Source organism: Mustela erminea, chromosome 2 (genome assembly GCF_009829155.1).
Source record: "Mustela erminea isolate mMusErm1 chromosome 2, mMusErm1.Pri, whole genome shotgun sequence".
Classification (NCBI taxonomy): domain Eukaryota; kingdom Metazoa; phylum Chordata; class Mammalia; order Carnivora; family Mustelidae; genus Mustela; species Mustela erminea.
Window position 1 is genome coordinate 25,172,854 of NC_045615.1, and position 14,004 is coordinate 25,186,857.

The 14,004-nt window shown below is 44.9% G+C and overlaps 1 protein-coding gene across 2 annotated transcripts in view; it reads right to left on the reverse strand.

The window, feature by feature from the left end:
• The window catches only part of GATB (glutamyl-tRNA amidotransferase subunit B), a 102,335-nt gene that overhangs the window by 49,353 nt on the left and 38,978 nt on the right, over window positions 1-14,004 (reverse strand). For both annotated transcript variants that reach the window (XM_032332516.1, XM_032332515.1), the window contains exons 4-8: window positions 12,865-13,063; window positions 12,313-12,435; window positions 3,988-4,101; window positions 1,759-1,843; window positions 1,018-1,062 (exon numbers count right to left, since the gene is read on the reverse strand). In XM_032332516.1, the coding sequence (XP_032188407.1) occupies window positions 1,018-1,062; window positions 1,759-1,843; window positions 3,988-4,101; window positions 12,313-12,435; window positions 12,865-13,063 (566 nt within the window). The remainder of the gene's footprint in view (window positions 1-1,017; window positions 1,063-1,758; window positions 1,844-3,987; window positions 4,102-12,312; window positions 12,436-12,864; window positions 13,064-14,004) is intronic.

A 14,004-nucleotide genomic window follows, 5' to 3' on the forward strand; every position in this document is an offset into this window, starting at 1 on the left:
TGCAGAACAAACAGGGTGCCAGGGTGACAGGTCAGACGTGCACGTGACCCATCACCTCCATGCCAAATCTGTTCTGTGAATCAGACTGACATCTGAGGGCAGGAGGAAGCCAAAGACAGGGTTCCTGAATCCTGCCTATTAATCTGAGGGCTTGAGCCAAAGCCACTGGCTGCCCTAACAGTTAACTCCATGCTGAGTGAAAAAGCAGCATAAACAGAGGATGGGGGCAACACTGGAGAACAAAGAATTTCTTGGGAAGAACAGATTGAACCCAGAAGCTCCCAGTGATGAAAACAATCTTGACTTAGACACACATGAAAGGGGCCCTTCAGTGGGGAGCCACGCTAAGGGTTTAGCAGCTTTTCTCCCACATCCCAGTGCTACATCGGGTCCCCACGGACAGCAAGAGTTGAGCTTTACACAGGAACCAATGACTTTTTGCTTATAGCTTCAATCTTTACAATCTGCAAAATTCAATGGGGAGAAAGTACCAGAGATTCAAATTGCCTTAAGCCTATTATTATTGGCTTTACTTCTGGATCTCATATTAAGTCCAACTTGTTTAATTTTAATCAATTAAATAGGATCACCTGAGTTGTGAAGGGAACTGCCATTAACATACGCATCTCTTTTCTCCTTTCTTCTCAAGGATCTTCAGTGTGTTACTGAATTTGTAACTGAATGTAAGAATAGGAACCTCCTTGGCCCCATCCTCAACTGTTACCCTCTTAGCTCAATTATAAGCACTCTCACACAGGGGTGAGTCAACAGTGCCTTCCAATAGCTGAATCCCATCAAAGAAGATACTCTGAGGCTACCAGACCAAGAAAACATTCTTTCTTTCAGTATATATAAAACAGGAAGTCTAGGCTTGCAACATACAAGCCATCATGCGACAATACAACCAGAAAGTGGTGCCTAAAAACCATCCAGGTCCTTATGTTACTCTGCAAATAGATTTGAAACTCGCCCCGAACCCCAAACACATGATGGTATTTTGACAAGAGGAATACCCACCTGTAGTCTTGTTTTCCTTCTTTGTCTCTCATTGGCATGGTGCACCTATGATAGTTAAATAGGAAAACGTTAAACCAGCATGGAATGCAGCATGGCCCAGCATATGTGCAAAGGGAAGTTCTCCCTACTAAACAGGGACACAAGCAAATTCAGGCCCTTGGACCTCCTGTGAGAGACACTTAAATGACTACATGAGAAAATATTAATGAAAGAGAAATATATAGAATAATTTTTTTAAAAAAGAGAAGAAATTGTTCCATGTTCCCAGCTTCTAACTGGCTCAAACTCTAAGTGCTCCAAGCTTCTGTCAGTCTTCTGTTAAAAGCACAAAATCCTCAAAATTCAGAGTCAGTACTTTACAGTCAAACTTACCAAGACAACTTAAAAAGGTACCTCCGTAACCACCCCTGTGCTTTCTTTACTGCTAGCTTGAACTGGTAGAGCTTAAAACCGATAGAATTTAAGGGAGTGAAAATTCCTGCCACAAAGTGGATACGCTGGAAGCAACTGAGGGGCAAGACTCAGCACTTATGTCCAAGTCTGGTTCAGTTTCAACCTATTACCAGTCCTCCAGGGTATTATATCCTTGTAGTGTACAGTGTTTCCCTAATTCTACTAGTGAGGAAAGCACGAGTGCAGACAGGGTAAGTACCTTGTTCAAGGTCACGGGGCTGGTCTGTGGCGAGCCCGGGCTGGAGTCCCACCCAGCTGTGTGGAAGATGCTTGCCAATGCAAACTTACCCCAGCTTGTAGTCAAACGAGCGTGTTTCATTCAGAATTTCACGTCCATTCTCAAGTTCATGGATTTGTCTCTCAATTTCAGAGTCTGAGAAAAACATAATAATTTACATATTCACATAGTTTCATCCAATCAATCAATAATCTGAAATCTGTCTCAATCTTTAAGTCAAAAATAATCAAGAGAGTTGCTTATAATAATTCTTCCCTTATATGCTATATTCTCTTCTCATTGCGGTCATAGGACGATGGTGGTGGTGGAAGGGGTCTTTTAGGAAGCTCTGCTCCCTCACTTTCGGAGAAAGTTCAGGGTCTCAGTGACCCAGTCCAGTTTACGCTCTTGGCAGAAGAAGGGCTAGGACCGGTATCGAGGCCAACGAAACTCCAGATCCAGGATGGCTGCCTATCGGGGGTTCTTATCCAGTGATCCTAGGATAAACCTCATGGGGTTCTGGTACCTCCTTGAATTAGATACAGAATTAGGTGTGTGTACTTGCACATTTTGTGGAGAGAGTCCAGAATTTTCATAGGGATCCAGGACCCCAAACGATTAAGGGCCACAGCTCTATGCCATGCTCCCTCACCACCAAACAAAGCAGACTGGGATAATCAAAACAGCCGTAACTGTTAAGCTTCTTTCTGAAAGCAGCTTTAGCCTCCCCCTTAACTCCCCATCCCAGCACATACTACCTTCCCTCATATAAATCCAAACTCTTATCTGAACTGAGTAGCAGCAGCAAAACTAAAATGTGTCAGTTTTCACTCCCTGTCTCCCCAACTCCAACGCTCTCTTTGACTGAAATCAGATGATGACTACTAGGCACGGTGTAGGGAGAAAAACGGGACGGAAAAATCATGGGCTTGGAGAATTAGGCTATCACGGTAAATCTGCAGTTCTTCCTGAGTCAGGCCACAGGCAGAATTCTGTCTCGGGGGTCTCCTTCATAAATCATTAAGAATAAATCAACTTAAAATCTTGCTGCTTGTTTTTTAGGTTACCATCACCACCTCTTGGAATAATGGATTCCAGAACACTTACTACCCACAGGGTAAAGTGGAACTTTCTTCCATTTATCCCAAGCTTCCCGAACTTCCCAAAAGTGGGCTGTAAAGCTATCCTAGACCAAAACCTTTTGTGGCTTCATAAACGTAGACTGTATCTCCTTTCAGAGACAGAAGAGTCTGCTCTCTTTGCTGTCCATCTACGCATGGGAACCTTCCCTTCCCCTTTCCCTTATGTAAGTTATCCCCTTAACCATTTTAATGCCCTTTCCCTGAAAATTTGTACATGCAGAGCATCTTCACTGAAGCTGATGACTGCAGGTTCAGGATAAGATTTTATATAAGACTAGAGAATCTTTCCTGTCTCGTTGCTAGTACTTTCCTCAACAAGACCTAGGGCTCTACTAAACACACAGCAATGCATTCAGCTGTCTTGTGCTCTGTGCGTCCTTGAAGGGATGCACTTGAAACTCTATCCCTTCCCTCCTTTCTCTCTTCCTCTCTAGGTACCTTTGGTTTTAAGGAGTATATTTAGTCTTCACAGTCAGCAACCTCTATGGGACTGCCTGCATCTTGCTCAACTGTTCTACTTTAACGATTATTATATATTTGTCAACACATAAATACCCACAGCACGGACTCCAATAAGACCCAAACTCCATTACACAGGCACATGGAATCCATTAGTAAAAACAGTAAAAAGCAGAAAAACACAATGACCAATTAAGTCAAACTATGGCTAATCTACAATGAATAAACATGACTTTATAAAGTTCATGCTGGCCATCAAGAATGTGGTAGATGGAAAAACAGAGCTCTACATGTAACAGCTCCTCCCAGAAAGAGATGGGGTCTTTTCCTCCTCCCCTTGAATCTGCTCTGAATCGAATGTGTTGGGAGAGACACTGAGCTCTAGAGCTTGGGACTCAAGAAGGCTTGACGCCTCTGCCTTCATCCCTCTGGAACACCCCACTGCCAAACATGAAGGCTAGGCAGCAAATGAAGAAAGACGACGTGGAAGAAGAAGCCTAGCAGACCACCCCTGGCCTCAAGACCCCCATGTGTGAGTGAGCCCATCTTGCACATAGATGAGCTGAGGCAGGATCCAATCTGTAGAACTGCAGAAGCTGAAACGGTTATCGTATTAAGGCACTAAGGTTTGGGGTGGCTTGTTACAAAGCCATAGGTAACTGACACAAAGAAGAACATTAAACATAAGCTGATGTTCACCTATTGCTTTGGCCAAGAACTTGGCACTGCTGAGATTCTTCACTTCGGTTCGAACCCCCAGAGGCTCTCCAGGATGGTGCACAGATACATTGGCATCCACTCTCAACTGGCCCTCTGGAAGGGGAGAAAAAAGACAGCTCTTTAGAAATTCTTGGAGGCAACATGGTCTTCTTAAGTCTCTAGGCAAGCAGTATCTAATTCCATTTGCTGTTTAGCCAGGGACAGCAGCAAGGAGGTATGGTTGGTCCTGAAGCAGATGACTGGCACTCTGTCCACTTGCGAGAAGTACAGTCCTAAGGCATCTGAGGTGTGAGTGTACGTGTGTGTGCATGTTTGTGTGCACTTGTGACCAGGTGGGAGAGAGGAGAAATTCTGGATACACCAGCTGGAGAAATGTAATTTCTTTTGTGCCAAACAAGAAAAACAACATTGTTAAAATGGAGAATTACTCTGCAGTTTTATCCCGAGTTTTTATTCAGAGTATCAGAGCTGGTTTGGGGGAGAAGGGATCAGAAACAATCATCTGAGGGACGTCTCGGTGGTTCAGTCGGTTAAACCTCTGCTTTTGGCTCAGGTCATGATCTAGCGTCCTGGGATCGAGTCCCGCATTGGGCTCCTTGCTGAAGGGGGAAGACTGCTTCTCCCTCTGTCTGCTGCTCACCCTGCTTGTGCTCTCTCTCTGACAAATAAATAAAATCTTTTTTAAAAATTAGGAAAAAGGGGCTCCTGGGTGGCTCTGTTGGTTAAGTGGCTGCCTTTGGCTCAGGTCATCCCAGGGTCCTGGGATCGAGCCCCACATCAGGCTCCCCGCTTAGCAGAGAGCCTGCTTCTCTCTCTCCCTCTGCCTGCTGCTCTGTTTACTTGTGCTCTCTCCCTACCTCTCTGTCAAATAAATAAATAAAATCTTTTAAAAAAATTAGGAAAAAAAGAGAAAAAGACAAAGAAATGGTCATCTCATAACTACACAGCTTTCCAATGAAATGTGGATTTCCAACAATGATTCCAGGAGATCCATGGGAGTCCTTGAGAATTTACAGCTCAAGGGCAAGAGCCAGAAACCTGGGTTTGTTCCCTCCTCCTTCCTCTGGGTACTATAATAATCTCTTCTTTCCACAAACAGGACTCTGAATCCTTCCTGATTGCTGTAAGACTTTGCCACAGCAGACAGTGCTCTTATGAAGGGGCGAGGCTTTGGAAGAACTCAGAGGGGGTTGCCCCCGACTTGGGAGAAACTTCTCTGATCCAGAAACCCCCTTTAGATTAGGAACAATAACCCCCCTAAGGAGGCAGTTGGTTTGTGGAGAGGACTAAGAGGTTCTTAAGAGGAGAAAGAGGCAAAATCCCAAGACAAATAGGGAAACGAAGACAAAAATCAATCACATTTTACACCCTGCAAAGTAAAGTCCAAATTCTCTGTTCTCCAATTTCATTTACAATGTCTAGAACAGAACAGAAGAACACCAAATGCTGGACTTTTATTTTCCTAGGTGGGTTTTTACATTTAAAAAGAACCTGCCAAACCTGAAGATTCTGATGGGCTGAATAGAGAAATTCATTTTCCAGGATTTCATAGCAAAAGCCTCTTAAAATAATTAAACAGGATAAATACATTCCATGCCAAGAAACTCCATGGTCCTGGTCTCCCATCCAAAGGCTGAGCTGTGGGGCTCGACCTCCTCTGAGCTTGAGACTGCTGGCTGCCCACCACCTGCCCCACTGTCTCTACTTGTCCCCCAGAATAAAGGATGAGCTCCCCCACTCTGCGGCCCCAAATGCCATCCATGTCGACTGTCAGAACAAAGGTGCTTTCAGCTCAGAAAGTACTCTATGCCTCTAGCATGGACTTCTTAGCATTTTGGACCATTTGTGCTTCCTTGACTCTCAGGAAGTCCCAATGATTCCTGACATCATTAGATTCTTAGTCCAGGAAACCTGAAGTCATCTTCCCTGTCTCTGTTTTCTTTTCCCTCTATGTCCAAACTGACAACTCGTTTCTGTCGTTCTTTTCTTCCAATACCGGTACCTCACACCCATCACTTCCTCTCTCTGTCCATAGCCACCACCCTCACTGGAGGACTCGGAACTTCAGACCAGGTTAGAGAACTGCGTCCTTGACTTTTAATACAACAACCCCCCCGCCTTGTCCAGCTAGCCACCTCCATGTCTACTTGACACCTCCACTTGGAGGTCTCACAGATATTTCACTTTCCAGAACTACATCCTGCTTTCCCCTCCACAAAGCCATTCTTGTCTTCATCTTCCCAGTTTCAGTCCATAGCACCATCTAGCTCCTCAAGTTTCTTTGAAGACATCCTTGATTTCCACACTAGCCTGTTAGCAAGTCCTGTTATTTCTAAAATCTACCTTGAATCTACTCCGCTTGATCTCTCCATCTTTACTGACATCACCCTGTTTGAAACAGCATCATCTTTTCTCTGGAGTATTGCAAAAGCTTCTTAACTGGTCTCTTTGCTTCTACTCTTACTCGTCTGAAATCCACTTTCTACAGAGCAGCCCGAGTGGTTTTTCTTTTTCTTTTCTTTTCTTTAATAAAGATTTTAATGTATTTATTTGATAGACCAAGAGAGATCACAAGTAGGCAGAGAGGCAGGCAGAGAGAGGAAGGGAAGCAGGCTTCCCGCTGAGCAGAGAGCCCGATGCGGGGCTCAATCCCAGGACCCTGAGATCATGACCTGAGCTGAAGGCAGAGGCTTAAACCACTGAGCCACCCAGGCGCCCCCCGAGACGTTTTTCTACAACATTAATCAGACTGTGTCATTCCCTTGCTTGAAAGCCCTTCAGTGACTTCCCACTGCACTTGGGATGAAATCCAAACTTTTTACCGTTATTGGTAATCTATCCCTTGCCTACTTTTTTCACTCTCACTTGATGCCCTAACCCCCTGCCTGTACGCTTTCCCTACAGTGGCCTTCTGTAACCTACATTACCTCAGAGCATATTCTAACCTTTTCCTCATCTCAGAGACTTCGCCTTAGCTGTTCCCTGGAATGCTCACCCCTAGTTTCACGCTGGCTGCGGCCCGGAGTCATTCTTCAGGTCTCAAATAAATGCCACCCTTTCTGACAGGCCCTCATTTTCCTACGTTATTCTTTATCATGGATGGCATCCTTTTTATTTCCTTGAAGGACGTACCACTATAATGATTTTACTTATTAATGCATTTGTCTCCCTCATGGATATAAGCTCAAAGTAGCAGGAACAATAATGTCTTTCTCGCTATTGTATTTGAATCTAGAGCTGCGTCTGGCACAGAGTAACTGTTCAATAAATTAATACCTTGTTGAACAAGCCAAAACTCTGGTATTTTCCTGAGTGATGAGTAAGCAGATTGGTTACTGTCTCTCAAAAGGTTCCTGACAAGTTTTAAAGTTCTGTCTGAATAGGATTAATCTACAGCTGGAATCATCTGAAAGGCCCATTTAGCTAAAAGGAAAACTTCCAAAGTATGCTGAGCTCTGCTCAACCAAATCTCAATTCTTGGGAAACTTTTTTTTTTTTTTTTTAAACTCGGAGAACATTGAATTGGACCTTACCTGCTTTTAAAAATGAAACCATCTTTCAGGATTTAGAATTTTAACTTGGATAAGTAATAAAAGCATGAATTTCAGTCTCTCCCAGAGAAGGCCATGCATACTACATAAATGTCTAAGAGGAATCATTTAGTATCCTGCAGTGTTGAAAGACAGCCCACTAGCCTGGATTCTAATATAGTATCAAACATTAACAAAAGACATGCTAGCCAGTGAAGACAAAATACCTTTTAAACAAATTAAGTTAAATTGCCTCAAACGCACAAAAGCCTTACCAGTCAGGTTTGCTTCAAAGCATTCTGCAACACTGAGGGAGGGCCCTCATTCACACATCACCAGAATGTTATCAAGCTCCATTTCTACCCTCCAGAAGCAGAGATTTGTAACAGCAAAACTAAAAAACTATACCACTGAGCACAGTGATATAGTGCAGTTACATATTTTTTTTCTAAAACACATTCACACATCAGAAATACAACATCAGGACAGAAAACTGTTTCTGTAAACAGCAGGGGCCCGAGGACTTAGAGAGGTCTGTTAAGCTCTCTCATTCTGATCACTGGATGCTCTCCAGGACTTAAATAACAAGTTCTCTCTCTCACACACACACACACCCAAATTCTATTGAATGTACTTCACAAAGCTTATTTATCCAAAATGAGTGGAGGTTCTGTAAAAGTAATACTATTTATTATTGCTAATAAAAGCACCAAACGTTTACGGGGTATAGGCTACTTGTCAGGGCCTGTGGTGAGTTTTATATACTTTATCACATTCATTCCTTATAATAGAGCTTTAGACAAAGGCACTTTTAGACATCCTTTAGGCATTTCAAACTTAAGATATCCAAAATGGAATTCCAGATTTTCTCGCACAAAGCCATCCCTCCCTGTCTCAGTACTCAGTCTTCCCTGTCTCAGTACTCAGGGACACCACACCCAGCTGTCCCAAGTCGACCTCAGGACTCGGATGAATTCCTTTCCTCTTCGTTTTCTTCCTTTCCGCTTCCACGTATGATTACTCGGGTACTCACTTTATGTATGTGGAACGTGAAGCTCAGAGAAATCAAAATCCCTTGCCCAGGTTCTTACAGCTAGAAGAGCTGCGAGAGGGTCCCAAGCCAGGTCTGGGATGTCAGTGTCCATGCTCTGCCACCCTCCTCTAAGTTGTCATCTACTTAGAGACATTGCTGTGGCACTGCTGTGACGGCCACTAGGAAACAGTATGATGAGGGGCTTACCGAAAGGGCTCCTGGACTTAGGTACACCTGGACTCAAATCCTAGCTCAGTCCCTTCTTGTGAGCCTTGGACAAACAAGCCATCTCTCTAAGCTCAGCTTCTTCACCTGTACAGTAGGCATAATACCACCTATCTCCCAGGAACACTGTAAAGTTTAAACAAGATGATAAATAATTAAAAAAAAAATGCTTAGTGAGGGGTGCCTGTGGGTTAACAGTCTGACTCTTGATTTCAGCTCAGGTCATGATCTCACAGTCCTGGGATCCAGCCCAGCGTCAGGCTCCCTGCTCTGTGGGGAGTCTGCTTGTCTCCTTTGCCCTCTGCCCCTCCCCCACCCCTCTCTCTCTCTCAAATAAATCTTTAAAAAAAAATGCTTAACGGACTGATGAGCACATGCTAAGCATTTCAAATGGTAGACACCATCACTGAAACATTTAGAGTATCTACTTTAGTACACATTCAACTCAACACACAGCTCTGACGATCTCAACAGTGGCAAAAGTCTGCTGAGCAGGACATGATTTCTGGAACCCAGACGGAACTGATCCATGCTCATTAGCAAAACTATCAGGAACTCACTCAATCACAGAGCAGAGCAATTTAAACTTTATTCCTAAAGCATCCTGGGGGGTTCCAGCGGTCCTTTCTAGAGTGGTCCTCAGTTCTTAGGCTGCAGATGCCCACACAGAGGTCGTATGGTGGTGGGATAGCAGGACGAGCCAAGGGGTTTGGGGCTGCTAAAATGCTAACATCACAAAAAGCTGGACCCCTGCAGCCTCAGGCAGACCTTCCCTTCCCACAGTCCGTTAGAACCACCCCTCTGCTGCTGTGCTAGGGGCAAAGCCGGTGGGTTTGTATTTAAAAGCAACAAAAAGTGTCATAACAAATGAGATTTAATGAACCCTCTCAGCTGTCACTGACTGATGAGTTCTTGCCGTTATGGTTTATCTCTTGGCAAGGCCCCAGATGGGACCATTTCTCAGCTAACAGGTGGCCTGTTTATTATTCCATAGGTTTGCTAGGAATAACGGTTATTTGGAGGAAGAATGGAATAATAAAAACTTTTTTTTAAAGCAATAGAGAACCAACATTTAGTGCATAAATGGATAACCATCCAATCTGCCCATATTTAACTTATGTTCTGTGGGTAAAAAAGCAGCATGAGCCATAAATCTGAAATGGAGAATTCTCTGACTCCACAACAGAGCCTCACTTCTACAGAGCAAAACTTGGAGGCAGCTAGCTTTTATGCCACTCGTACCCATGTCGTTGTGTGTTTCCAGTCTTCAGCTTAAATAAGACAGCAAATAGGCTAGTTCTGTCTCCAAATTCAGTTGTACCACAGCTTCAATGTTACAGTTTGTGGCATGTAACATGTCCTATGTGACAAATGTGGCATTACAAATTCAGGAGTCCTTTTGTGACACACAAATACACTGTGTGACATAAAAAGGTTGGTAAGTAGTCTTATAAACCAACAGGGAGATGAATCATCGTCCTTACTGGTATTTACTGGAATCCACTGTGAGCCCCTCGTGATGGTTAACTTTACAGGTCAACCTGACAGCGTCATAAGGTGTCGGGATATTTGGCTGAACAGTACTCTGGGTGTGTCTGTAGGGCTATTTCTGGATGAGATCCAACATCTGAATTGATAGACTGAGTGAGGCAGACTGCCTCTGCCATTGCGGGCGGGTCTCATTCGGTTTGTAGAAGGCCTAAACAGAACAGAAGCTAGAGTAGGGGGGAATTTGCGCTCTTTGGATTCAGGCTCGGACTGGAACTTGCACCACTGGCTCTCCTCGTTCTCAGGCCTTCAGACTTGGGGTGGAATTGTGCTATTGGCTTTCTTGGAGCTTGCCCTCTCACAGCCTCCTCACTACAGAGCATGGGATTCTCAACCTCCACGATTACATCAGCCAATTCATTGGAATAACTCTCTTTAAATATAAACATGCACACATACATAAACATACACATGCACATATACACACATTTTGTTGGTTCTGTTTCTGTAGAGTTTTCTAATCCCCCTCTGTACTGAGCTATGAATTAATAACTGCCATATGCAGAATCTGTATCTTTTCTCCACTCTTGCCTTTCTCAACTCAAGGAATGGTCTGTGAGTGGCAAGAGTATTTTTTAAGCCTCTGGTGGGGTGCCTGAGTGGCTCAGCCCGTTGAGTAGCTGCCTTTGGCTCAGGTCATGATCCCAGGGCCTTGGGATGGAACCCCGAATTGGGCTCCCTGCTCACCGGGGAGCCTGCTTCTCCCTCTCCTGCTCCCCCCTGCTTGTGTCTCTTTTCACTCCCTCTTTTGCTCTGTCAAATAAATAAACAAAATCTTTTAAAAAATAAAATAAAATAAAAAATAAAATAAAATAAAAACTGGGTAATCACGGGAGAGGGTAGCTTTCAGGGACTTAAGGGCAAGCAATGGAGTGCTAGGAAGGGGCCATAAGAGCGAGTCATTAAGACAATGAGTTTGACCAAAACTTGTAATCTTTATATCCAATTTGCAAACACTTAAAATGTGTAGTTTGCTTGGTTTCAGTGGCACAAGTGTTTCTTTTGTTTGATTTCCTACCACATTTCTAATGAACTGAAGATACTATCTCCAAGTTACAGTTTTGTGAAATCAGAACCTTGCCTTTTACTGGATATAATTTTGCTTCAGCCGTAGCTGGATGAAAATTCTAGAAAATAAGAAAGAGACCGGAAGAAAAAGCATCAGGTAGCCACCAAGTGCTACCTACACAGAAACGCAGAGCTGCTGTGGATAAATACAGTGTCTTCTGAGAAAGATGAAACTGTTTGAGCTCAGTATTTTATGGAGCCTCATTTTGGTGCAAAACAACATTTGGATACAAAAATCCAGAAAAAAACATCAGTCCTTTGTTGAAAGAAAGAAAGGAAGGAAGGAAGGAAGACACAACAGGCCCAAAGCAGAGTCACTTGCCCCCACCACCGCAAACCAAACCTTTACCGCCTCTCCCAGGAGGGTGACCTTTATCCAGTGGACGGGAAGCTCCTGATCAACACTAGTGAGGTAATCCACATGAGAGACGCCACCCTCCTCCCAAAGAAAGGTGACCTTGCCAGGAACAATCCACTGTACGCTAGGTAACGTCCTCTATCAGGCCCTCCTCGCTATAAAAGCCTACCATTTTGTACAGCTCCTCAGAGCTCCTTTCTGTTTGTTACGTGGGATGCTGCCTGATTCATGAATCTTTGAATAAAGCCAGTCTGATCTTCAAATTTACTCAGCTGAATTTTTTTAAACAACTCCTAATCTCATATTCCTGGGCTCGGTGCCTCTGCGCTGTTGTGTTTAGTTTTGACTGGGGGTTCATTAAAGAGTCCAAGGAAAACTCTAAGGAAAAAAAAAAAAAAAAAACCCAGAGGCCTAAAGGCTGACAAAAACCCTGTAAACAACTGCAGTGTAGCTGAGGCAGAGAACAAACGTCTAGCGAGAAGAGCTGTGGGAGGAGGAAAGAGAAGGCAGAGGAGGAGGGACACCCCCTCTGCGGCTTCTACCTGCCATATTTGCCTGGCTGGTCCCCAGGGCCTGAAGTATCAGTTGCAGCTCCCTGACGGCTGTTGCAGCCTCTTCTCCACAGGACATGTCCGGCTCCAGCACCACTTCCAGAAGTCCAACTCCTACCAAAGACAGGCAGAGTCAGCCAGACTGCAGCTCTCCAACCTGATCTGCAGGTACAGTTGGCTGAGGTCCCAGGAAGAAGCCTGCATCACTGATGGGCTCTCTGCACGGGTTCCAACCTCTCAATTGTTTCTGCTCCCCCTCACACTTTTATTTTTAACCTGGGTTCTTTCAACGTTTGCCTGAGGTATCAAGCTCCTGGGTCTGTGACTGGGCGGCTACATTCATCACATCACATCACATCACCACACCCATCCGGGTGGGCTGTTAGCAAGCCCGATGGGGATCACCGTACAGGCTGTGTTCTCTAGTCAGCTGTGTCAAGATCAGCACTGATACTTGATCTGGGGCTTTCAAACTCCTGGGTTTGGCTTGGGAGAAATCTAGAGGGGAAGGAAGGAAAGGTGAGAGACAATCTCCAAGCCTACCTGCCCTGTTCAAATCGATGAGCGTCTGAGACCGCAGCTCATCATGGAGGCTTTTGCCACTGTCTTGCTCCAGCTGGATCTGCTTGATCCTCACAGTCTTGGTGATCACCCGACTCGGCTTCTTCCCCACACACACACTGTACGCTAAGCTCCCATTCACAGCAATCGGGAGCCTCTGCTGGGTAATCTGGTAGCCCGCCTGCACACAACATGCGTTACGTTACACCGTCATGAGGCCATAAATAGAAGCTGGAATCCATTTTACTAATTTCTTTTTATGTCACAAAACCATAGGCTTACTTAAAAACACAACACAACAAAAAGGAAAAGAAAATTAGTTTATGCACTGTAGCCGTAACTTAGCCTGGCCTCTTCTGGCTTCTCCTCTCCCTCCTCCCTTACTTTCCCTGCACCTCCCCGACCCCCAGTAATGATGCAATACACACCACGAACCCCATCTTCCCTACCAAAGTACCATTTTGGGGAATAACAATAATCTCACTGTCAGAGGCCTCTAAGAGAAGAATTTATTGTTTCCACTTAGCTCATTAGCCTAAACCCTGCATCTGATTACTGGGCTCTTGACAGACCCTCCTTATTAGGAAGTGCTGGCTAAGCATTCCGCTGTCTACTCTCAGCATGGCAGACAGCAGTTGCTAGCACGTTGAAGCCTGTTTTGTTCCTGCTCTTTAAGTTAACCAGTCACGCCAGCTGCCCTCCTGACCTGACAGCTTCCCCCGTTTCCCTCGCTAGGAAGTGCTCTGACACTCACACTCCGCTAACAGAAAACTCGAACTGCGAAAGTACTGACGGATGTGGCCAGGGCTCCCTCACGTCTCTGGAGTAGAGGAATAATGACTTTCGAAGGCCCACACGCGTCCACACCCCGTAAAGAGATGGGAGGGCAATACGGGGAACTGGAGGACTCAGAGGCAGTGCCCGTGGAGTCCCAGTTACTGTGCTGAGTTCTTCACACCGTTTAGTCCTCAAGGCATGGCAACCCTAGGAGGGAGATGAGTGGCACGGAAGGGGTTAAGGGCGACAGGGCTAGTAGGTATCCATGCCAGGATCTGAACATGGATGGTCAGGCTCCAGAGTCTGTGCTTTTAGCCACCAGGTCAGCATTTTTCAAACTTTCCC